This window comes from Phoxinus phoxinus (assembly GCF_949152265.1).
Source record: "Phoxinus phoxinus genome assembly, chromosome: 16".
Taxonomy (NCBI): Eukaryota; Metazoa; Chordata; class Actinopteri; order Cypriniformes; family Leuciscidae; genus Phoxinus; species Phoxinus phoxinus.
Window position 1 is genome coordinate 25331350 of NC_136891.1, and position 23981 is coordinate 25355330.

The window sequence follows — 23981 nt, forward strand, 5'->3', positions numbered from 1 at the left end:
TAAAACTGTTTTGTTTTTGCGATGCAACGTCTACACTGAGGCAAAGAGATTCAGACGTTGCTTCACTCCAAAGCATTTGCTTGTGTGTATAACATATTTTTCATGGTTTGTAATTGTAAGTCATTGTGGGTATAACAAAAAAAAAAAAGAACTATTTAATAAATCATCTTTACAAGCACACAGTGTCAGTCATTTCAACTGGCCCTCGGGTCAGACGAGGAGCTGCGGTCAATCAAACTCAATTAGCAATGTCAGGACAAAACAACAACACCTGGGCATAATGGGAAACCTGTTAACACAAAACCACAATGTGCAAAAAAAAATCTCCATTTCTCTCTCGCCATTTCTCCTGCCAAGCTTGATTATGTTCAGTCTTGTCTATATTTAAAACTGCCTGGAGGCAGAACCGTGTTTGTGTGCACATATGTGTGTCCTTATCGTGGTAATCTCAAATGGAGCGGACTAACTTTAGCTCGGTATTTTGGGGAACCGGGCTCCACTCTCTACGGTGCCTTTGACCTGCGCTGTGTTTGTGCTGTGGTGTTTGCCAGATGACCAGCCTCTGTGGCACCACACTTTACACCTTTATCTCATTTTTGTAAACCGCAGGAGACAATATTTTGTTGCCCAACCCCACTTGACTAAATTATTTGATTGGCACCAAACAAACCAAACCAAACAAACACAATGTGCAAGTAATTGTCTTGTGGATTTACAATTAGTACTTTCATGGCATCCAGAACGTTCTAGAATTCATTATTATTAAATTAGGGGAGGGGTGGGAGTACCATCCAGAGTATTTGACCTCATCCATTTGAGCAATTTCATTTCATGAATTGTGGCATCGCAGCTTCTTTTTTGAGAATTGGCTCCGCTGACATGTCTCGCACAAGCGAATAACTATGCTAATGTGAATGGGGTCTCTGTGTGTAGATTTGAGGAGTAATGACCTGTGTGGGGCTCAAGCTAGAGTGTGAAATGAAGCGGTTCAAAGATGTTGACCCTGTTACACACATGAGATTTTAAATCTCCATTGCCCCCCCACACACACTCTGTTATACTAATGACAGAATTACTGTAGCTAATGTGAAAGAACCATTGTTTTTGAAACTCTTAACGGTGACACTAGCCACCTTATCTAAATGAATGAATAATACTAAAAGCAAACCAGGACTATATGAACCACATATGCTCTGTTTAGTTCACCCAAAAATGAAAATTCTGTCATTTATGATCTTTATGGCATTCCAAAGCTGTATATTCTGTGAAACACAAAAGAAGATATTTTGAAGGACTGCTTTTGTCCATAGAATGAAAGACCCAGAACAACATTGGACCTCAATGGACAAAATGAATGAATATGACAGAATGTTTCAATTTAGGGTGAACAATCCCTTTAATTTTGCAGAAGCTGTCATCCTGTAAATCAAAATCGTGTTTACATTTTTTTATTCAAAAAAGAAGGCATTAAATACAAATTATATTTGAACAAAAACATTTCCTTTCTTGAAGAAAGTGATAGCTGTATAATTTCTAGTTTAGTAACATAAAAAGCTTTTTAAAGAATCAAAAAGAAAAAAAAAAAGAAAGAAAAAAAAAAGAAGCAAATACCCGTGAACGGAGGGATCTTTAAAAGTGACTTGCGGGCGAATGACCCTGGCATTGCACAGAATGAGGGTGGCAAGCTTTCTTGAAGATCAACTAGCTTGAACATTGACCTTGATGTTCTTTGAAACATAAGCTTGGCCTCAGCTTTACATAATCTTAGCGTTCACTTTACGGTCGCTCAGTTTAGCTTAGGTTAGCTAAAGTTAAGCTTCGATTTAGCTTAAGAAGGCCTACACATAACCTGAAGATTTAAACTAAAGAGTTTACCAGAAAATGATTCGAGGACAGCATCTTTGCTTAGCTAACAAAAGACACCTAGTACTCAGAACTGTCGATAAACAACAAATCTAAAACAAAAATCAAAGACTTTAGTGATTATATTCCCAAAAATATGCTGAGTTCTATGGTTTCACTACTGTGCAATCAATGGGTCACTGAATTGTTCTCAAAGACATATAGTTTGGATCAGCTTATATTTCTTTCTTGGATAAATAATCTTTTTAGCATAAAGTTCACATGCCTTTTTAGACATTTAGCTGGCCTGAAACAAAATATATATTCATATAAAAAAATACAAGACACAATTACAAGTTAAGGAAGGGCTAATAGCTTAACATACTCGTACGCTCTTTCCCCATGATCAAGTCAGATAAGGTGTAGCACCAAACATTTTTGTTTGTCTTTTGTTTAGCTGTTTGGGAGGGGGTGAGCTTTCTTACGACGCTATGCTAATAAGCTAACGTGTGGGCTACCTCTCTGGCACCCTCCACCTTTCAAGTCTTTTCTCAGGAGGTCAGTTTTGAGACAACAACACAAGCCCTGGTTGTCTAACATGGCTGCCATGTTAGCCTGTAGCTTTCCTACTGGGGTTGAATATCGATATTCAGAGAGACAGAGAGCGGAAAAACCCCGCATCATTTAGCAACACGATTCTGCACGGGTTTCATTAAGGCATTGATTTCAAAAACTGCCATAGCTACACCGATTTCGGTAATTCAGGGCACTGTAGCGTCACGGTTACATTCAAACCCATCAAACTAAAAAAAGACGTAGCGCGAGATACATGCTTTCAGCAAATGCCTAGAAATGTGAAGGACAATGATAGTCAGCGTTTGGAGCAACAATCTAATATTCAAAGTGCTTCATGATGTTTTGAAAGTGAGATAATGCCCGTGTGGATATATTTTAGGGGCATATCAATGCTGTCCTGACGACACAAGCCCGTGTATGATAATATATACTTTTCAAAAGGGCATTCATCTAAGTATGTCCTGGTATAGAATCGTTTACAATTGGAATTTTTTTTATCGTATGATCAAACTGTTGGCCATACTAGCAGGCTGGAGGACATGTTCAGGAGGGGCCAAAGTGCATGAAGTGCTTGTGCTTCAGATGGAGTCTATGGCTAGAGCCGCCTAGTGCCACTGAGCATGCCCAGTTTAAACGACCCTACACCAGGAGGGCGGAAACAGGAAGTGGGACTAAGAGAGAGTCGCTGATAGTCATGGCAGATATCAATTACACGCTATAGCAAAAGAGAGAGACTACCTATGCACACAGAACAAGTACACGACCTCCCTCACATACACAAGAGTACATATGCTCAGACTTAGCGTGCGTTACTGAAATTTGCTTGCACTTTTTGATTATGTTCACACTTCCCTCTCGGGATACAGTCCAAAAACAGAAGACATGGCACTCTCTCTGTCTCCTCCTCTCGTTCTCCCCACTCTCCTGAAGTGTAAAGTGACTTGCTGGTCACGTGAGTCCATGCCTCAGCATACAAGTGGGAGGTCAGCTTTGGGACAGCACTTTTGAATCTGTATTCATGTAGTTCTTCAGGGGAGATATCCCTCTTTGTCTCCCTGTTTCCACCGCTCGGCCTCTCTCTCCTCTTCACTTCGTCTCCGTGTTATAGCAGTGGACTTTCTCCTTTCCTTCATAGCCGGGTATAGACTGTCCATACTTGTCCACGCACCAGCAGTGACCTCTTCTGCGCCCCTTGGATGGACGGCACTGCGGGGAGAGTGGGTGAGACAGGAAGAGAAATGCATAACCATATGATATTTGGACGAGTGTATGCAAAACAGACAACATGCTCCAAATGGAAGAGACAGTGGCATAAACACACATTTCTCATCGCATCGCACTTAGGTGAGAGAGAGTAACACGAATACTAGAGCCAGAGAGAGAAAGAGGGAGAGAGATTGTGGTAAAGGAATGCCAGAGGGGATTCAAGGGGAAGTATATAAGGAGTATAGAGACAGAGCAAGCGAAATATTTCAACTTATTGAAATCATTTTCAGGGCACAATTGTTTTTCTTGAAACTCAATTGTCATTTGCTGCTAATATACCCTCACAGAGACCTATCCCCAATATTTTAATTGATAGTGTGGCTGGAATCATAGAAAAGAAAATCTATTTACAGTGTATTTAGTCTAATGATTATACATTTTAACTCATATTATAGTAAATTAAAGAAGCTAAAAAATTTCAAATGTTCATGTTTTCGGTTCGCCTTCAGTTAGCAAGCTACCAGCTTAAGCCCAAAATATTCTTGGGTGTTTATGCGTATAGGGTGTGCAACATAAATTAGAAGGAGCTTGATTTTTTTTGCCCAGACAGAACAAGAGGCAGAACAACAACAACAGACTAGTTGCAAGTACAAAGAAATTTTTTCGCTCATAACTTCTTGAGAGAAATAACAGACACTGGACAAGCATGACAGTTTCTAGTGCGCATGTGTTGAGCTCCTGTGTTTACGCACAACATCAAATGGAGTACACTGTGAAGGCTGTGTTCGGCTATGTATTGCATATGATTGTAGAGTTTGCATCAAAACTTAAAGGGATAGTTCACCCACAAATGAAAATTCTGTCATCATTTATTCACCCTCAAGTTGTTTCAAACCTGTAAGAAGAAGAAGATACGATGGAAGTCAATAGGGTCCATCAACTGTCTGATCACCAACATTCTTCAAAATATCTTCTTTTATGTTCAACAGAAGAAAGAAACTCATACAGGTTTGAAACAACTTGGGGGTGAGTAAATGATGACAGAATTTTCATTTTTGGGTGAACTATCCCTTTAAGTATACTTTGGTTTTAGTCTACTAGCTTAGTATAGCAATAACTAGGCAAGAAAATCGTTTTGATATCCTGATAACGCTACATATTTGAGCAGACGAGATTTGAGTGACACCGTGCCTAACACAGTTATAACTAACCATCAAATAATTTAAAGACACTTTAAACAAAAAACTAAAGATTTGTGTTAGTGGTGATACATTTTTTTTTGTAAATGTACTCGCTGATATAGATTAGAAAGCCCTCAAGAAGCTAAACTTCTTTTCATAAAATATTTATCTAAATGTAACTTAAAAAAAAAAGTATAGGGTATAACCTTTAAAGGTTTGCAATTACCATATCACATTGAAAATCAAAAGATGCTTATCCTATGACTGAGTAAAGTTATGTCTCTGTCTGTTTCTCTCTTGCTGTCTTTCTCTCCTTTGGCAGTGAGTTGGAGACATGTGCAAGTCAAACATCACATCTAAGTTGGAAGAATGCACACCTGTCATTCACAGTGAGTGTGTGTTTATGAGAAAGAGAAAAATCAATGCATCAAAAATGTCTTCTGCGGTCCAGGGGTATTTAATGGATACAGTGAGGTGTACACACACACATGCACACAGTAATGAAAAATGATCTGCAGTGTGTACGTGAGTACGTCCCTTGTTTGCATTTGCTGATTATTTACCTGCAAGTTTTGACAACTTGTAAATACCGAAATTCATAAACATACACACACGACCCAGTTTTGCTTTTGTGAGAGGCTTACTGTAAATGGCTCTGTCAGGCTTCCGCTGATGGAATTGTGATTTTGTGTTCATAAAAACAGTTGAAAGTTAGACAAGTTTGACCAAGCTAAAATATTTGCCATGGACCGTTAAAGAGCTGCAAGGACTATTTTAGGAAACTGGCATCGACTCAAAGTCATCTGGAGCTTATTATACTACACAGGCAAAACAAATACACACACACACACACACACACACACACACACACACACACACACACACACGCACGCGCACACACACACACACACACACACACACACACACACACACACACACACACACACACACACACGCACGCACGCACGCACGCACACGCACGCACACACACGCACACACATCCTCGGGTGGTACATTCATCAGTAAAAATCTATTCTTTCAGACATGAGGGAAAAACAGGAGGTGACAAGTAAAAAATAAAATAAATAAATAAATATAAAAAAAGACATTGTACAAGCAAGGAGTGGATGAGTCAGAGAGAGAGAAAGAAAGAGAGTTAAAGAGAGATCAAAAGCGTTTTTTTATTTATTGAAAGAGCACCAAATTAAAATACCTCAAGCAGAACAAGAGCAGTCTGGGAATGAAACCTGGCCTCTACAAGGGCTGCTTCAAATGTTACACTCATCCTTTCAATTTCAATTGTCTCTGCACCCACTTCATGGTTTTGCTATTGCAAATATTTGTATTTTCCTAAATGAGCAACATATCACTTTCAAGAGGCTATTTAATTGTTTGGGTATAAGTTTATATCTGCGTGTGAGCGAAATAGAAAGAATGGATGTACAGGAAACCAGTGCTTAATGAAATGTAAATGTGTAAATTATGAAGTCCAGGGACAAGGACCGGTGACCTGTCAGGTTTGAGGGGCTGTTCTCACAGAATACAAATTAAAAACGTGCATCATAACGCTTTTGCTTATAAATGTATATTGGGTATAAAAGTACATTTCTTAATACCTATAATGTATTATTTATAGATTTATACATATTCATTAAACATATGGTCGTTACATCAAATTTTTGCAGGGGCGTATGTGGTGGGGGGATTCACTAAAATAGTGCTGGATCCAATTCCAGAGGAGGTGGATCCGGATCCTGCTTGTTCCGGCACAAATTAAGCCCTGCAGGAAACTACTTGGAGCTGAGCAGCTATGTATTATGGGAATGTTGCATTCAGACTGTGCAGGCACATGAGATGCTTTCTGTCTGATGTAAGGGGGACTAATAATGACTAAGGCAAGGTATTTCAAAAGTGATATCTTCAAAGTAAAACAATGATTTTGTCCAAACTAAATGCAACGAATGCAGTAAACAAGACAATTTTTTGGACTAGCATTTTCTATTCATTTTCTAGCCCCACCCCGAGTGTAATCTAGCTCCACAAACAGAATTCATAACAAATTATATTCTGATTGGCTGTGATTGTGATTTTACAAATTATTTGTTGTTGGAAACTTTACACCTAATTAAGACATGATGTAATAATCTAACTGGCATCTCATAATACCCAAGAAAATACACTCCAAACACAAAGTGGCTTTATTGATGATTGATTACTGTATGTCTACATTACTGTATGTGTGTGTGTGTGAGTTTGTGTGTGTGTGTGTGTGTGTGTGTGTGTGTGTGTGTGTGTGTGTGTGTGTGTGTGTGTGTGTGTGTGTGTGTGTGTGTGTATCAGAGAAAGACAGAGGTATATTTAGGGCGTGGAGCACACCCCCTGTCAGTGTAGTGTTTTCTGGAGGTTGCGACACAACGGACCTGTGTGAGTGTGTGTGTGTATGTGAGAGAGGGAGAAAGAGAGCATGTGTATGTGTGTTTGTCTGACTGCGTATGGAGATATATATGTGTCATATATGTGTGTGTGTGTGTGTGTGTGCGTGTGTGTGTGTGTGTGTGCGTGCGCGCACGTGTGTGTGTGCACGTGTGTGTGTGCATGTGTGTGTGTGTGTGTGTGTGTGTGTGTGTGTGTGTGTCACAAAGCAAGCCTCAGTCAGCGCTGGCCCATAATGATGCCCTTATGGGCAGCAGGAAGGCGGAAGGGCATTAAAAGCAGCCACAGGGTAAACACAGACTCATAAAACACACACACAACACACACACACACATACACAATATGTGAATGCAACAACTGCATGTGAATAAGAACAGTGTTTTTTTTCTTTGCCAGACTGCGAGAAGTGTGTGCTTGTGTCTGTTAGGTAGTATGTCGTTTTGGACAGATGCTGCCACTGGACAACATGATCATAATAATAGTCATTTTAGTGCAACTGCAAGAGTAGAAACTACAAATAATGTAGTATATTTGTAGTCATAATTTAACAAGTATGAATTTAAACCATCGTAGCCTCAAGTCAGAATGAAAAGGAAATGATAGTTCGGAAAGGCCTATCTTGGAAAAGCCCACGTCTTTGCGAAATGTAAATATATGTATTAGTATTTGGTGTACGGGTGACTGAATCTGTGTATTGGTATTTGAATGAGAGCGAGTGCACTCTGGATCATTCCCAGCATGCCTGGCATTCTCTTCTAGCCTCTCACCCCGCATCACTGAGATCCTATTCAGCGTGAGAGCTTAAGTGGACTGCTTGGCCCTGGGTGAGCCAGGAGAGCCAGCAGATCAGGGGGCCGAGCAAAGCTTCAGTACAGTAACATGGGTGAGAGATGCGTCTGGATTGGGAAGGGTGGAGGGGGGTGAGGTTGGCGGCACTGGGGCCGGCATGCCTGGCCTCCGCTAACACACTGAGCCAATTCATATAATCAAGGCTAAAATTAGCACGGATTGGACTCTGCCCTCCACGAGAACGGCCTTCAGACACACATACCCCCACATACATACACAAACGCTCCCATTACAGATCTTATTCCGGGGAGTGTAGGGACCCCTAGGCACCCAGGACATCTACAGTTCACTTGTGTGAGTATGTATGCACAGGGGTATGTGCATGTTTGTTTTTGATGCCGAAATAAAAATTAATGACTGCGATCTCAGGGTTGACCGAGACTCAGGCTTCGGCTCAAACCACCATGATGGAAGCAAAGCAATTTCAGTTGGAGTCAATAGGAGGGCAATCTGATCAGCTTGATCTTCATCAGGCATGGACGGAGCCTGTCATGCAGATGTTCCTCTATTATTACCAGAGATCCAAGCGAAGGGGTTTGATCTAACCAAATAAACTAGGCTATATTTATGCATGCCAGATACAGGAGAGGATGTGGCATGGTTTAGATTTATTATGTTGTTTGTGCTCAAGTATACGGTTCATCCTTTGCTGGTTTGTTATGTCTCCTGCTTGTGCTGTAGAACCAACTGATTGACATCAATTACTTGATTTGTTAACCTGTCAGTGTCCTTTCTATCGAACATACATTTTAAATGCCCACAGGACAGTCACATACAGGGGGCAGAATCCAGATTGGAAAATGTCACAAGCCTGATTTGTTACAGGTGCCATTATGAATTTCGTTTTCATCGAGTGGTATTGTACAGTGCAGTACGGTATGCAATTATTTCCGTTTCAATTTTCAGAAGTTGTGAATCGTGCCAAAATACCGAACTGTACTGTACCACTTTTTTTGGGATCCTTCCATTGGGGTACCTTGCACAGTACCTAAAGGGTTGAGCTAGACTCACTACAGAACGTTAATTAGTTGACAAGGGGAATTACAATACAGGTGGCGCCATTTTTTAATATACAGTTGGAACACAATACTGTTGCAACACAATGTTTTTTTGGCGGTGGAAACGCAAGCCGGATCAGGGTTTAAGGTCCCAAATCGTACTGTACTTTACCGCTCGGTGGAAACGAGCCATTAGGTACTCTTGCAAATCATCTTCAAGACCCTTGTCTCTCACCTGGAGGATTTGCTAAACATGTTTTTTTTTTTTTTAGATATCCAACCTGAACCTGTTATCACTTTCTCTCCTTTCTGAGATTCCAGCCCTAGAGCACAGCCGTTTTTCCCATCCCAAAAAACCCAGGGTCCTTTCAATGGGCCACATGACCAATTGAACCCCCTGCCACTAAGCATATGTGCAGGTGTACGTGTGCAAATCAGTGCACTCATAAAGAGGTAGAATCCATAACCTACAGTTTCAAGCATGAAGCAGCTCTTTAGCAACATGTGTTTTACATTGATTCTAAATCTCGTCCCTTTTCAATGCCTTTCCTTCTTTATCTATACCTTGAACAGTGGGCACAGTGTTGTCACTAGACCTCCATGGTCACTGTGGCATCCGTCAGAGAGGTTTTCCATTTAGAAAAACCAACAAATAATCTGTTTGCCCCAATTTTACCCAAACTCATTAGGGCCATTCAGACAAGGCCCTTTGACTCATGCTCTTAATAGAGGAGTTGCGGGTGACTCACAAATTTCCGAGAAACGCATTTGCCCCCACCAACTACCTTCTCTTGTTCAGACTCACTGATGCACCCCGTCAATTAAGGAAACAACACACACTTTCAAGAACCAACATGCACATATAAATAGGCCCCCACCCAAGTTCTCAGACTTTTCCAATACTGTTGTGACAGTTGCCATGACAGTTACTTATAGTCAAGTACATGGATGGTGGTAGAATAATAGTTTGAGAATCTGGGCTGATTACACAATGTTTGCATGTCTGATCCCAGGTAAAGATGTCCTAAAAATAGGATCCCTACTTCCCCTTTGAGCAAGGTACTTAGCTACATATGGGATAGGCCCCGTAATTGGTGCAATGTAAGTGACTTTAAATAAAAAGCATCTGCAAAAGAGAAGTCAAAGCACTTGGGTAAAAGGTAATTACCTGTTTTTTCTTGTAGAAACCCTTTTGGTCACAGTTTGGAATGCGGAAGCCTCTTGCACTCAGCACATCTGTGATCTTAAAATTCTTCATAACACTCTCCATCTCCCGACGACACGGACCCTTTACAAACACACACAAAGAACAGAGAATTACATGAAATATCCTACTTACAAACACGTCAGGAGTTTGGAGATACAAACTAGAAAAAGGTGAATAGTATGTGCTCTACTCCAAGCTTGGTCTTAGAAATGCATGCTTACATATTCAGTTTCTCTCTTCGACTCCAGACTGAAGTTGTGAATCTCTAGATTGGCCTCCCTGGAAACTTGATCCACTTTATAGCCCTGGGTTTTCTTGATTTGATCTTTTTTGATAATCGCCAGTTTATTGGGGGGAAGCAAAGGATCTTTGGGCTCTAACAGCGTTCTCGGACCTCCCTGCGTGTCCCTGGAAACAACTGTTGTGAGCTGGATCGTCTCAGCCCCAACGATGTCTGTTGCCCTGGTACTGTTGGAGATGTGTTCCTCTCCTTCCTCTTTAGGATTATCTGAATCAAAACAGAAGTGTATTAATATGCATGTAAGACCTGACAATTATCAATAGAAGCATTCATACAACTGCATCTTTTCACATGAAATGGAATAGCACAGGAGGGGGGTCCAATCCCACTCCTGGAGGGCCAACATCCTGCGGAGTTTAGCTCCAACCTGCCCCAACACACTTACCTGGAAGTTTCTAATCCTGAAGACCTTGACTAGCTGATTCAGATGTGTTTAATGAGGATTGGATCTGAACTCTGCAGGATAGTGGCCCTCCAGAACAGGATTTGACCCTTGCAATAGCATGATCCTAAACATCTATTAGTATATAGAGTCGTTCAAAAAATATGTACATTTGTAAACCAGACCAGATGGCTAATTCGGAATTTCCTAGGTCTAAAAAAAGGTTTTTGATTTATTAGTAAGGTTCGATTTATGAGTAATGTGGCTAACACTACTTGAAGAGACTTCTTGATTAATACCTAAAACCAGAATTATGAAGCTGTTGTGTTCATTTAAAATGTAACTTGCTACATATTAGGGGTGTAACAGTTCTCTGTAAAAATTCAAACCGCACCGTTCTCCACCCACGGTTTGGTGCACTTTAACTGTTCATCTCAAAACTGACAACGCATACACATTTATAATATATGGTTTGTTGAAAATAACAAACGTGGAAATCAGACAGAGTTAGGCTAATCTATGTTTCTGTCGATGTATACGCATTTTATATACGCATATTCGGGCTTCCCCTAAACATTGTTCAATGCGTTCTATTGTTCAATTGTTCTATCTGTGTTTAAACAAAACTCAATTAAGCCTTGCCAATTTAAACATCCAAGTGCAAGAAGACGCGAAAGAGAACTCGTCTCCTGTGAGAAGATCTGTGTGTGCACTCATCTAAAACTTTTTTTTTAGTAGAGAAGCTTCACAATTTAGATTTGAGCTATGGATGTATAATTTATGTTGAAGAACAAAATGTGAAAGTTTCTTCAAGTAATGTTTACCACATAACCTTATTTCACTTATGAATCGAAAAACCGCTATTCAAAAAATCCACTGGAAATTCCAGAGGAAACCCATGGCTAGAAAATGCCAATTCTCTTCCAGGTTTTAGGACTACAGACTGAACAGATCTGTTCTAAGATTCTTCCCTTCAGCAAGCAAACATGAGATATAAGATGACGCCTCCCCACTACAAGTATAAAAGCTCATATAAACAGAGAACAGAGAGACACAGAGAAAAAAAGCACCAGAAGAGAAAGAGATATAGAAAGGGGGGATGGGGAAGTAAAGGAGTGAGAGTATTTATAGTGCCCTAACTTACAATCGTTATAGGCGGAGGACAGACCACCTGACCCGAAACCCAGAAACCAAATACGGCTACAGGACGGAACGTTTGCCTGCCTTCACTAACATGGTCTGGTACGATGGTCTAACCAACAAACATGCTTTCCTCTCTGTGCCCAGCTGAAGCTTTACTGTGGGTGCTCACAAAATCCATTTAATGCAAACGTGGTTTCATTGTGGTTTAAATGTCCTTTTCTCTAATCCCACACCATTCCTCATTATGTGAACCCTATACTTAGCCTACTAAATAACATTAGAGATGTATTATTAGTGCATTTGTATCAACATCCCAATTTCACTTAATTATTATTTACTCTTAACTACAAGATCCATTACAAAAAAGCTCATCATATACTCATCCTCATGTCATTTAAAGAAGTGTGTATTTTTTCCATGGAAAATGTTCATGCTGCTCTTTTCCATAAAACCAAAGTGAATGGTGACCAGTTACTGTCGAACTCTAAAAATGTGATCACACTTGTGTGATGTTTCAGTATGTTTAGGCCGCATAGAATAACTTATTTTCTTAAAAGCATTGGCCACTTGACACCATAAGGATAATGGACTATTTCCTCTAGTCCTTACATGTTCAGTATCATGAAGTTTGCAAAGTTGTAACGTGCAGAAACATGAACAGGATTTGAAAGCTTTTTTAAAGCAAATAGCAAATTTCTGTTCCTCCCAGAAAACGTTTGTATGCCTTGTTATGCACACAAGTCGTATAGACTACTTTTATTGTGCCTTTTTGAAGCATGACCTTGAATTCTACCAGACAAAATATTTGCGCTTATATATCACTTTGATAAGAAAATGTCTGCCAATAAGCTAAATGTAGAGAGCTAGCCGCCGGACACTGATTTTGCAGGACAACTTCATCACTCTTTATTTGAGCCTTTACGCAGCCATTTATAGTGGACAAAATGTGAGCACTTGAGACACGGTGTCCCAAATTGCACTCTAATCTCTGTTTTCACTAACTGCATGGTCATTTCTCAAATGCAAGCAAAAGCGGTTGACCAGTAAAGGGTCCAGCGAGGAGTGCATTTGTCAGATGCCTGGTGAGAGTGCTGGGTGAAGATGAATTATGGCATTGTTTAAACATGCTGTCCTCTTGGGGTTTTACAGCTCTTGTCTGTTGAATAAATATTCAGTCTCTGGCCGTACAAAACAAAGCAGAGCTCTCGCAGGAACGAGAGACTAATAAACAGCTGGAGCAGAAGGGAAAGAGATATTTAGAAAGAAAGACAAAACGGGCCATTAAATATGGAAAGTGAGAGAGAAAAACTGGGAGAGAGGGTGGTGGGACAGGACTGGCATCGAGAGATAGATGGAGGTGTCAGATGAACAAGTCACACAGAAAGATTTGAATATTGTGAAGGACTGTAGAGATAGTTGACAGAGTTCAGCAGAGAGGAAGAGTTAAGTGAAAACAGATTTTCTCTGTGTGTGTGTGTGTGTGTGTGTGTGTGAGAGTGTGTGAGAGTGTGTGTGTGTGTGTGTGTGTGTGTGTGTGTGTGTGTGTGTGTGTGTGTGTGTGTGTGTGTGTGTGTGTGTGTGTGTGTGTGTGTGTGTGTGTGTGTGTGCGAATAAGTGCGCACTTGTGGCACACCAAACACTCATCTGTAGCCATGGAAGCTGCACTCCAAACCAGAATTAAGCTATGCCTTCGCTGACGATGACATAACAACAACAACAACAACAACAACAACAGCAACAACAACAACAGCAACATTAACAGCAGCTTATGCAACATAACTCGAACAAGGTATAAGAATGACCACACGTAATGACAGCTAACAACATGTGCAACAAGTTGCAGCCTCCTTCCCTTGCATGACCCACTGTCCGTCTCACATAAACAAATCAAGGACAGATGAAGAGAATGGAGGGCCATCTAATTCAGGAACTTGGAAAACATCAATATTTAACCCCAATGTAAACTTTTAGAAGTTTTTATGACTTTTCCCAGCACCTAGTGGCCCGTTTTGAGTCACTCAACCTCATGTATTTGTACAATCCCAAATGAGCAAACTATTTATCATTCTGGTCGAAATGGGCAGAGCGTGAATGAGAGGGTAAAAAAGACGTAGAGTTTTTTTTTTCTTAAAAGTATAAGTGAGTGCGACTGGGCACGCGGCAGGTAAATTTCGCTGGCGAGACCAAAACCGCCTATTCGGAGAAATCCGCATACATGTGCACACGCACAAACAACGTCATAACCTCATAATCTGTCTTGTCATTCCACTGTTCCCACCCAGAATCACGCTGGGCCACACTGCTACCAGACCAATCAAGCCCTGCAAAAATATCATAATTCATGTGCGGCAGAGCCATGGGGTGGAGTCACGCACACGCACACCATGGCAATGGAGCCCTGCTCTCTGGTTGGCCAAAGTGTGTAATTACCATAAAGTGTGGTATGATGGGAAAGGAGCACTGAAAAGCAGCAAGGGCTCAAATGAAAGGGCAGCGGAGGGAGAAAACATGAGGTAAGGCACTACTGTAAAACAGTTGGCGCCCCCAAAATGCTTTTTAAAAGGGACTCTGGGTCCTAACAATAGCCTTTGTGTGTGTGACAATGTCATGGTTGATTGCTTCAACACACCACTGCGGCTCTGACAAATAACTAGAGAGGGTAAAAACAAATTCAGTCGGGTAGCTTGACGTCAGTTATGACCAAGAACGCCACTTATTTTGGTTGTGCGGTTCCGCAGCCTTCCCTCTCTCAAGGAATTCACTTGGATGAACGCGCTTGACTAGGCGTAAGCTGCATTCTAAGAGATGTGCAATAAAAGATTCGACACAGGTGGTGCAAGGTACTCTCGCTCACCAAGAAAATAATTTGCTAGAAAACTCCCAAAACGCTTTGTCAGATATGCCAATCCTTTCCATTTCACTTTTATATTAAAGCTCTCAATGGAGAGCTCAGGAGTCCCAGAGCAAGTAAACAGCTTGAGAGCATCATTCACAAAACGGTGATCTCCGCTCCTCTGCAGGGACTATATATAAACGAATGTGGCATTCTTAACGATTGGGTTGGTGAAGCCAAATTTTAGTGCACACACAAAGATACACAGAGCTGTTTCTCTCTCCATCTCTGGCTCTCTCTCTCTCACACACACACACACACATACACACCACACACATAAAACGGCATAGAGAAGCTGCTGTAGCGCTGAACCTCGAGAACAACGGCGGTAGTGTGGGGCCGCCTCACGGTGGCTGGACTTCACGACGACTGTCTGTTAACCTGCTCAGGATGACCTACCAGTAGTTAAAACTGTCATGTTTAAAATTACAATATCTTGTCAGGCAGAAAATAACCTGTTGGGATGTATTACCAACGTAATGTGTTGAAAAACATTGCAGAAAATACATATCGGGATTGTCAACAAGGGTATAGCTTATCTTGTTTGTCTGGAGTAACCCACAACCATTAAACCTTATTGTATTCTGAGAGGTGCATACGATTTTTAGAACAGCTATAAACCAGGGAAGAGGTGCTAATGTCTAAATAGTAGGCATATAGAGGCATGATGAGTGCAGGGAAGCTGTGCTGCATCTTATGGGCTGTCACAGGAGAAAGATCCCCACCCCCCTACAGTGAGAGAAAGGCAGGCCATGAGCGCAGCAGCATTCTCAATCGCTGAACATATTAACCATGTTACGCACAGCAGAGTAAACCCGCACTGATACATAACTGAGCCCAGAAGCTATTGGCCCCGACAGTGTGTGGACAATGCTTGTTGGGATGTATAAGACACCACACATGCACAGGCTGGGAAATATGGGGGATTTGGGTGTCTAACACCACTAATTAAAGGGATAGTTCTCTCTGTTGAACACAAAAGAAGATATTTTGAAAAATGTCGGTAATCAAACAGTTGACGGTAGCCATTGACTTCAAAAGTAGGAAAGTCAATACCGTAAACTATCTATCTGGTTACCAACATTCTTGAAAACACCTTATTTTGTGTTCAACAGAAGAAAGAAACTCATACCGGTTTGGAACAACTTAAGGGTGAGTAAAGTGATGACAAAATTTACCTTGTTTTGGGTGAAGTAGCCCTTTAAAGTTTCACTTCAGGAAAAAAAACTATCCTAAGATAGTTTGCTAGTCTTACCTGGTCTCCCATTCTGGCTAAGGCTGGGTTTATCTAAATACCAGCATGACCAAGCACTGAGACTAACTAAGACCAACAACCCTTTTTTTAGGCTGGTTTAAGCTGGTTTGGTGCAGTTGAACTCCACCAAAGTACTCTTTATAAATACATGTGTATTCAAATTTACGGAGCCCCTAAGGGATATGGTGGTGGAAAAAATTTAGGATGGGAGACATTTTTTTTGGGAAATCTTTTGCTTTCCCTCGCAAAACTTTTGCGTTCCCTCGCAAAGATATTTGCGTTCCCTCGCAAAGATATTTGCGTTCCCACGCAAAACTTGTTGGGAGCTCAGACAGACACTTCCTGCTTAATGTCCCGCTGGCAGTACTTCAGAACTCCGTACATTAATGGAGTGTTTCATAGTGTTTTAACTTGGACTCAAATAAAGAAATGCCGTCAGTGCTTAACTCAACAGTTAGGTACAGTAGGTAGACAATGAGCTACAACCCACTTTTCCTCAAAATAAGCTTTATAATATATTTAACTCTAAACAGAAAATTGAGAAAAAAGTCAGAATAAGGGGCCGTCTGCAAGGTGCAAATCCCAAAACCCTTCTGCACATTTTATATTATTAAACATATTCAATAGCTTCATTGTGAGTGACACACTGTACTGTCACACAAATTCAGTTCACACATCACTGTTATCCTGCTAGTTATACTTCAATCCTTAGTTTGATCAAAAAAAAACATTATTTTTATGATTAGGCATATTTATTCTGAAACAAAATCAACAACTTCACCCCTTTTAGAAAAAATATTCAATAACTTCACACTGTTATACAGTGTAATGCCATCAAATTGTAATTGTTATGTGCAATTACTTTCAACACTAAGTGTACGCCTATTTACATTAGAACAGTGATGTGTGAACTAAATTTGGTGTGTTACAGTGAAGTTATTGAATATTTTTCGTAATATAAAATGTGCAAAAGCAGTGTGACAAGTGGGATACCATTGATGTGTAAACTGAATTGGGTGGCACTACAGTTTGTAACATTTAGGTTAATGACTGTTTTTGTAGTCACGTTTCTGGTTTATATTGCACTTTGCAGACGGTCCCTTCAAGACTTTCTCATAGACTCTCATCGTTTAGGCTAGCTCACGAATTATTGATACGAGAAGTTCGAATCTGTGAATCCACCTCGAGTTAAGCACTGACTGCATTTCTTTATCTGAGTCCAAGTTCAAACACTATTAAACGCTCTATTAACATATGGAGCTCTGAAGCACTGCCAGTGGGACATTAAACAGGACGTACCTAGCGTGCTCACAACAGGTTTTGCGTGGGAACGCAAACAATTTTGCGAGGGAACGCAAATATCTTTTGCGAGGGAACGCTAAAACTTTGCGAGAGAACGCAAAGTTTCTCGGGGGAACGCAAAAGTTTTGCGAGGGAACACAAAAGATTTCCAAAAAAAAAATGTATCCCATCCTAAAAAAATTTTCCACCACCATGTCTATAAGGGGCTCCGTACAAATATATGTGTTTACTTACTTGCATGCATTTACAAACAACACTTCCGTAACCAAAAAAGTTAGATTACAAGTGAGAATACGCTTAAATAGACGTTTGCAAAGAAATCGTCTTCGCCTGAAGAGGTAACCATAGCAACAGTAGGCTGCTCGAGCACTTATCGGACGCTAGGCTACATACGTCCTGTGACTCCTGACATTATCATTTTATTAAACGTATATGAAATCGTAAGTTTAGGCTAGCCTATATAAAAAAGTTTTGTTCAAAAAGTCTTTATTTTGGCAAATTAATTTACACCGACAATCGTTCAATTAATAGAACACTGCGCATACACACTGTAGCGGACGGTGTGTTGCGCGGAGAGTGCTGCTGTACATTCACAGACAAACCGTGCGCTTACCGTGTCCATGCGTTGGATTGCCGCTTTGCTTTTTGTCCGGTGCCTTCGCACACACGCCCCGTCCCTCCAGCAGAGCTTGCAGAGGTTTGCTCTCCCCGGGGCGATGTTGACAGCTCAGCCCGGTACCGCAGCGCCCTGTGTACACTCCGCACGCCTGGCCCTCAGTCAGCGGGCAAGTCATGCAGCACCCGCACCCCGGCTCCTTTACCGGCTCGGCGCAGTCCCGTGGCAACGGTTTGCACAGCACCATGGCCCCGTCGTCACACGGCTCGCATCGGACCACAGGGCTGACGCTTTCAGCCAGCCGGGCGAATGCGGCGAGCAGCGCGGTCAGGCAGAGCGCACACAGTCCCGTCATGGAGCCGAAGGGCTGAACGCGCGCACGGGGGTAGATGCGATGCGTGGGGTGGGGGGAAATGGTGCGTCAGATCACCTCACCTGGATATAATATTATACTAAAGCCTGAGCTCTCGGCATATGCTTTAGAAAAGTAGCGACGCTTTGGATTATGCTGGTGTCACGTCGGTTTGACTAGACTGGGAAGTAAGCGGCTGGGTCTCTCCATCTGTAAGTGAGTTTAAGTGGAACTTCAGGTTTTATACAGGCAGGAACAGCGCAAGTCACTCCCACCGGTTTGAATTATGTAGTCACCGGTCTCGGTCTTAAGGGACCGCGCGCATCCTTAATGAAATCCTTCAACACAAGAGACATGGGTGAAATAGGCTACAGGGAATCTTGCGCGCGCTTGTAGACCCGTCATTGTTGTCATTTACAGGCAATTTGGAAAATCGGGCGTCGCGGTTATAGAAAGACCCATTTTACGCCGCAAAAGTAGCTTAATGCAAATAAATTATCACGGACATCAAAAAGACAATTGACGTATTTAATCTTTCTTTTACAAATGAGGCTACAAATGAGGACATGCTACTGCTTAAAAAACATTGTTAAGTATGAAAGTGTGCTTTTTATTTCTGGTCTTAGTTGTAACTGAAACTATACTGTATAGGCTACAGTCTAAAATCGCTCATAATTCATAATTAAATATATTATGATGGTTACACTTAAGGTTCATAAATTAACATTAGTTAACTATCTTAGTTAACATGAATTAATTATGAACAATTTAGCTACTTCTACAGCATTAATTAATCTTAGTTAATATTAATTTCAACATTTACTAATACGTTATTAAAATCAAAGGTTGTATTTGTTAACATTAGTTAATGCACTGTGAACTAACATGAACAAACAATAAACAGCTGCATTTTTTTAACATTAATATGCAGTAACAAATGTTTTGCTCATTGTTAGTTCATGTTAGTGAATAAATTAACCAATGTTAACTATGAACTTATTGTAAAGTGTTTTCATTATGATAATATTAAAAGTGTGAATTCACTTTTTTTAAAAAATGACATTAGATATATCCTCCAAAAACACTTTGAGAGGATTTTATTTACAAATATAATTTTGTTAACAATAGAGCAATGGAAATATCTACTTAATACTTGAAAGAAAAAAGACAGCAAATAAGATGTTTGTGAAATTCAAAAGAACACGTAATACCCAAAATTCAAAATTACTGAAAGTCTAGGTAACACTTTTTTAATGGTCCCTTTTGAACATTCTGTTGACTAAGTAACTTTGCATCTACAGGTCAACTAACTCTTATTCGAGTATTAGTAGACTGTCTGCTTAATATCTGATAACTTTTTATTGTAATGGTCCTCCAACAGACATTCTACTGACTATTAGTCACTTTGCAACTACATGTCAACTTATTTTAACCCTAACGGTAATACTCAACTAATAATCTAATGAGAGATAGACATGTAGGTGCAACGTTATAGTCAACAGAATGTGTTAAAGGGACCATTAAAATAAAGTGAAACCAAAATATATTTTAACACGCTCTGAGAAATATGTGGTAAATTTTGAACCTGCCTCAAAAAAAGCCCAATATAGGCTGATTAAATGGTCTGGTGAATAAAACTATCTAGGCTATTAAAAAAACATTTAAAAAAAAACATTCGAAAACATTGACACCTAACACAACGGTGTTAGTGACCTTTACTTTTGTTCCAATCTAAACACCCAAAACACTTAAAAAACAGCCTAGACCAATTTTCACCTCTGAATATTTGAGGAACTCTCTGTACACTGCAGAATAATGTGGAAAATGCACTTTGGGTGGTCGGGCATTAGCAGTCTCATGACACCTGCTGTACCAAGATCAGTCCATTCATCCATACAGAATCTTCACTATTTGCAACTTTTCACCATCCATCCATCCATCCATTCAGGGGAACAACCTTGACCCCCGTGCCATACTCGTTGGGCCTGGGTGAGAAAAGTTCGGACCTGTGAATTTTCGCTTCGGGCCTGCATCCGTCCATCCCTCTTTCTGTCAATCTCTCCTTCTCACTGGGTGGTAAGAGATGATTAGAGTGTGGGTTGGATGTTGGATTGTGCTGCTTCAGCGCTGAACACCCCTCCTGCCTCTGCTCTGTAATAACACAAAGTCTGTACAGGCTGTACAGCTCGGTGGCTCCAGCTCTGGGAAAATAAAGGCCTACGGGCCTGCCTGCAGACCCCAGTGTTGAGACTGGCCCACTGAAAACAAGCAGAGGGGGTAAGGAAATACCCCCCGGCACACACAACCCCGCTAACAGCACCCTCTGCTACTAAGATTAGTTTTCTTATGACTCTGCATATTTCTCCCTCACTCTTGATTCCTTATTGTCTGTCTGTCTGTACACCTCAGGAATTCCTCCCGTTTTGGGATTCTGCACGTGAGGGCTCTCCTCGTGGTCTCCAGGAGCATTCTGGGAATGGAATGCACAGAGGGACAAAGCGCTTGCCCAGCGTGTGCATACATGGGAGAGAGACCGAAAATCAAACTGCACCACAAGATCTGATAAGATAGCGATCGATGGTGTCATGATTCCATGACAATGAGTTATTGACCTGGATCGTATCGCCGATTCCTTATCAGTGCAAGCTTGTAAACTCGTATAACAAAATCATTCGATTGCATTTAGAAGCGCCTGTTGGCCGGTGTGTGTGTGTGTGTGTGTGCGTCTGAGTGTTTATTTCTGTGAATATTTTTGCAGCTGGCTGAATGTTTACTGAAAACGCTGCGCTCCAAAGGACGGACGCCAAACGGCGGGCCTACATTTTAAAGCGTCTCTTAGTCTTAATATCCTCTGTAATCTATCTGAATCTCACACTCTTTATTTGTGTGTCAGCGCATCTCCAACACTGTGTCTCTCATTCACATTCCTCTGGCTGATCTCGGAGTTGGATTTGTTAAATCATTAATTGTCCTTTCTGCTATGTGTCACATATGACAGCCGTCATTTAATGCCGGTTTCAATCGGCGGTTTCTGGAGGGGGAAGGAGGGAATGAGGGAAGTGGGTGGAGAAATTGATTTATTTGTTTAGTTCCTCCAAGGGGATTTTATAGAAAACAGCACATCCCTGATGGCACTGCCACTCCATATTATGGATCTGTCTGGTCACACACACACATTAATGGACTAAACACACACACACACACTGCATGATTTATCGCTGGCATGGAGGCTTTCTGTCACATGAAACATATTGGCTTTGTTCTAACATAAGAAAATTGTAAACCCAGTCAAACAATAGTTTGCACATAGTTGGATGCAGAGGTACTGTACATATGCACTAGGGTAGGCTACACATTTTCTGAAAGTATCTGAATTTCACTTATTGTATGATACCATGCGATTCTAATAAGATATTGATTTGGTGCCAATCTTGATGTTGTGACACAAGGAAATTATAAAAAAATATTTCTTAGTTTCAGAATGGAAACAACACTACTCTTTTGCATATAAGGAAAATGTAATCTGCTATTGTTTACATTGTGTCATTATTTTCAGGACAATTAAGCACATTTACATTTATTTATTTTTTGTTTTAATGATGATTCTCATTTCTATGTTCTGTCAATTCTGCATTTCTATTAAAAAAAATTGATATGTAGTGATTCTAAAATTACAATTAATCAGTTTTTAATTAATAAAAGGCTACACATGCAACACATTGTATAATACATATGTATTTAATAAATAATTGATATATTTTAATGAATTACATTATTATTTTTTATCATGTTACAGTAATGAGAATTGAGGGGTAAAGTGAAAAATCCTGAAAAATCTTTAAAGTCCTTAAATTAGACATTATTATACACACGTTTTCTATAAAATAGATTTTATTTGTAGATCAAATACTTTAAATTCTTTAAGTGTGCTGTTTAGACATTTATACCATAATGTTTAAACCATACAACCGAGTTACATGATTTAATTTAAACAGTAAAAAGTATACAAAACAGTAAAAAAAAAAAAAGTATTTCAAATTTTAATTCATAAAATGATTTTAAATGCAAAATTAAACCTTGTGTGGCTTTAAAATGTAAACTGTAAACTGGCTCAGAGCCACTGGCGCGGCCGGTCTAGATCTGCAGTTTTTCAGGCCAGATCGAATGTGCCAAGAATAAACACCTCGTTCTAGACAGCGTCAAAGAAACAAAAAGGTATACAACATAAATACAGCATCGAAACATGCAATATACTTCTACTGTACATTGAATAGTTGTTTTACACTACACATGGCCAAATCTACGACCATGCCTCTCACACACTCTGAGCCGTTGAATGTGAGGCCTCTGTGCCCATTTGCAGGCTAAAAAATGTAAACAACATTATCAGATAAATGGCCTCATTGAATCTAAACTCACGAAGACATTATTTTTCAGATGTGACTCAAACAAACTCATTGCCTGTGAAGAACAACATCATCTTTCCATGGCGCATTTCCCAAAGCCTCTCCAGAATTCGATAGCAACTGTACTTCAACCAGGAAGGAAACCAAATGCGCAATGCGCTCACAGGCCAGAGCTGAATATGTCCTGAATGTTTCTGTGCTCTGCTCTTCTGTTGTGCCCAACTCTCTCTCACTCTCTCTCTCTCTCTCTCTCTCTCTCTCTCTCTCTCTCTCTCTCTCTCTCTCTCTCTCTCTCTCTCTCTCTCTCTCTCTCTCTCTCTCTCTCTCTCTCTCTCTCTCTCTCTCTCTCTCTCTCTCTCTCTCTCTCTCTCTCTCTCTCTCTCTCTCTCTCTCTCTCTCTTCAGGAACGAATAATTACAGTCACAGCATGTGATTTAACAGCGCAGAGATCAAATTCCACCGTGTTATAAATCACTCGCTGTTCGGCTATAGCAAAAAAAGAGAGTGAAGCTAATGGGCAGCAGAAAAGATTTGCTTTTGCTAGGTTACAGAGCAAGATCAGAATGGAAATCAAGGGAGCTCAGACCGATTTAGAGAAAGCAGGCGTGACGCACAGGTGGTTCGTCACTGTGAGAAATATCCTAGAAGCAAAGCAGGCTGAACATAATCATTTTGTGTTTTTGCGATAAGCCACGCTCTATTTTTGGAAAAGCTTTTCCGTGAGAGCAATTCTGAAGATGGAAATAGTGAGCGCACAGTAGAGCGTATAAAGCTGAAGGAATGTGTGAGATCCGAGCATGACTTCGCACTGCATGGTTTGAGTATGAGCCAAAACAGATGGAACAGACCCAATAAAGGTTTAGCCCAACACTGTCCCCATTCACCACATGCAAACACACTCACACACACCTAGGAAGTATCACTATAGCTCTATAGCCTTGTTGCCTACTGCCTACATAGGCTGTTCCCTTCTATAGGTCAAGGAACTGTAACCGAGCTGTATCAAAAGGTCACACTTAACTCCCATCTAAGCCACCGG

The 23981-nt window shown here is 40.7% G+C and overlaps 1 protein-coding gene across 1 annotated transcript; it reads right to left on the reverse strand.

Annotated features, from left to right (window-relative positions):
- Window positions 1–131: 131 nt before the first annotated feature.
- Window positions 132–18754, reverse strand: igfbp3 (insulin-like growth factor binding protein 3). Its single transcript, XM_079583424.1, has 4 exons — window positions 18182–18754; window positions 10514–10800; window positions 10254–10373; window positions 132–3624 (listed from the first exon to the last, which is right to left on the reverse strand). Exons 1-4 carry the CDS (start codon window positions 18537–18539, stop codon window positions 3505–3507), a joined length of 885 nt encoding a protein of 294 aa, XP_079439550.1. The 5' UTR covers window positions 18540–18754; the 3' UTR covers window positions 132–3504.
- Between the last annotated feature and the right edge of the window lie 5227 nt (window positions 18755–23981).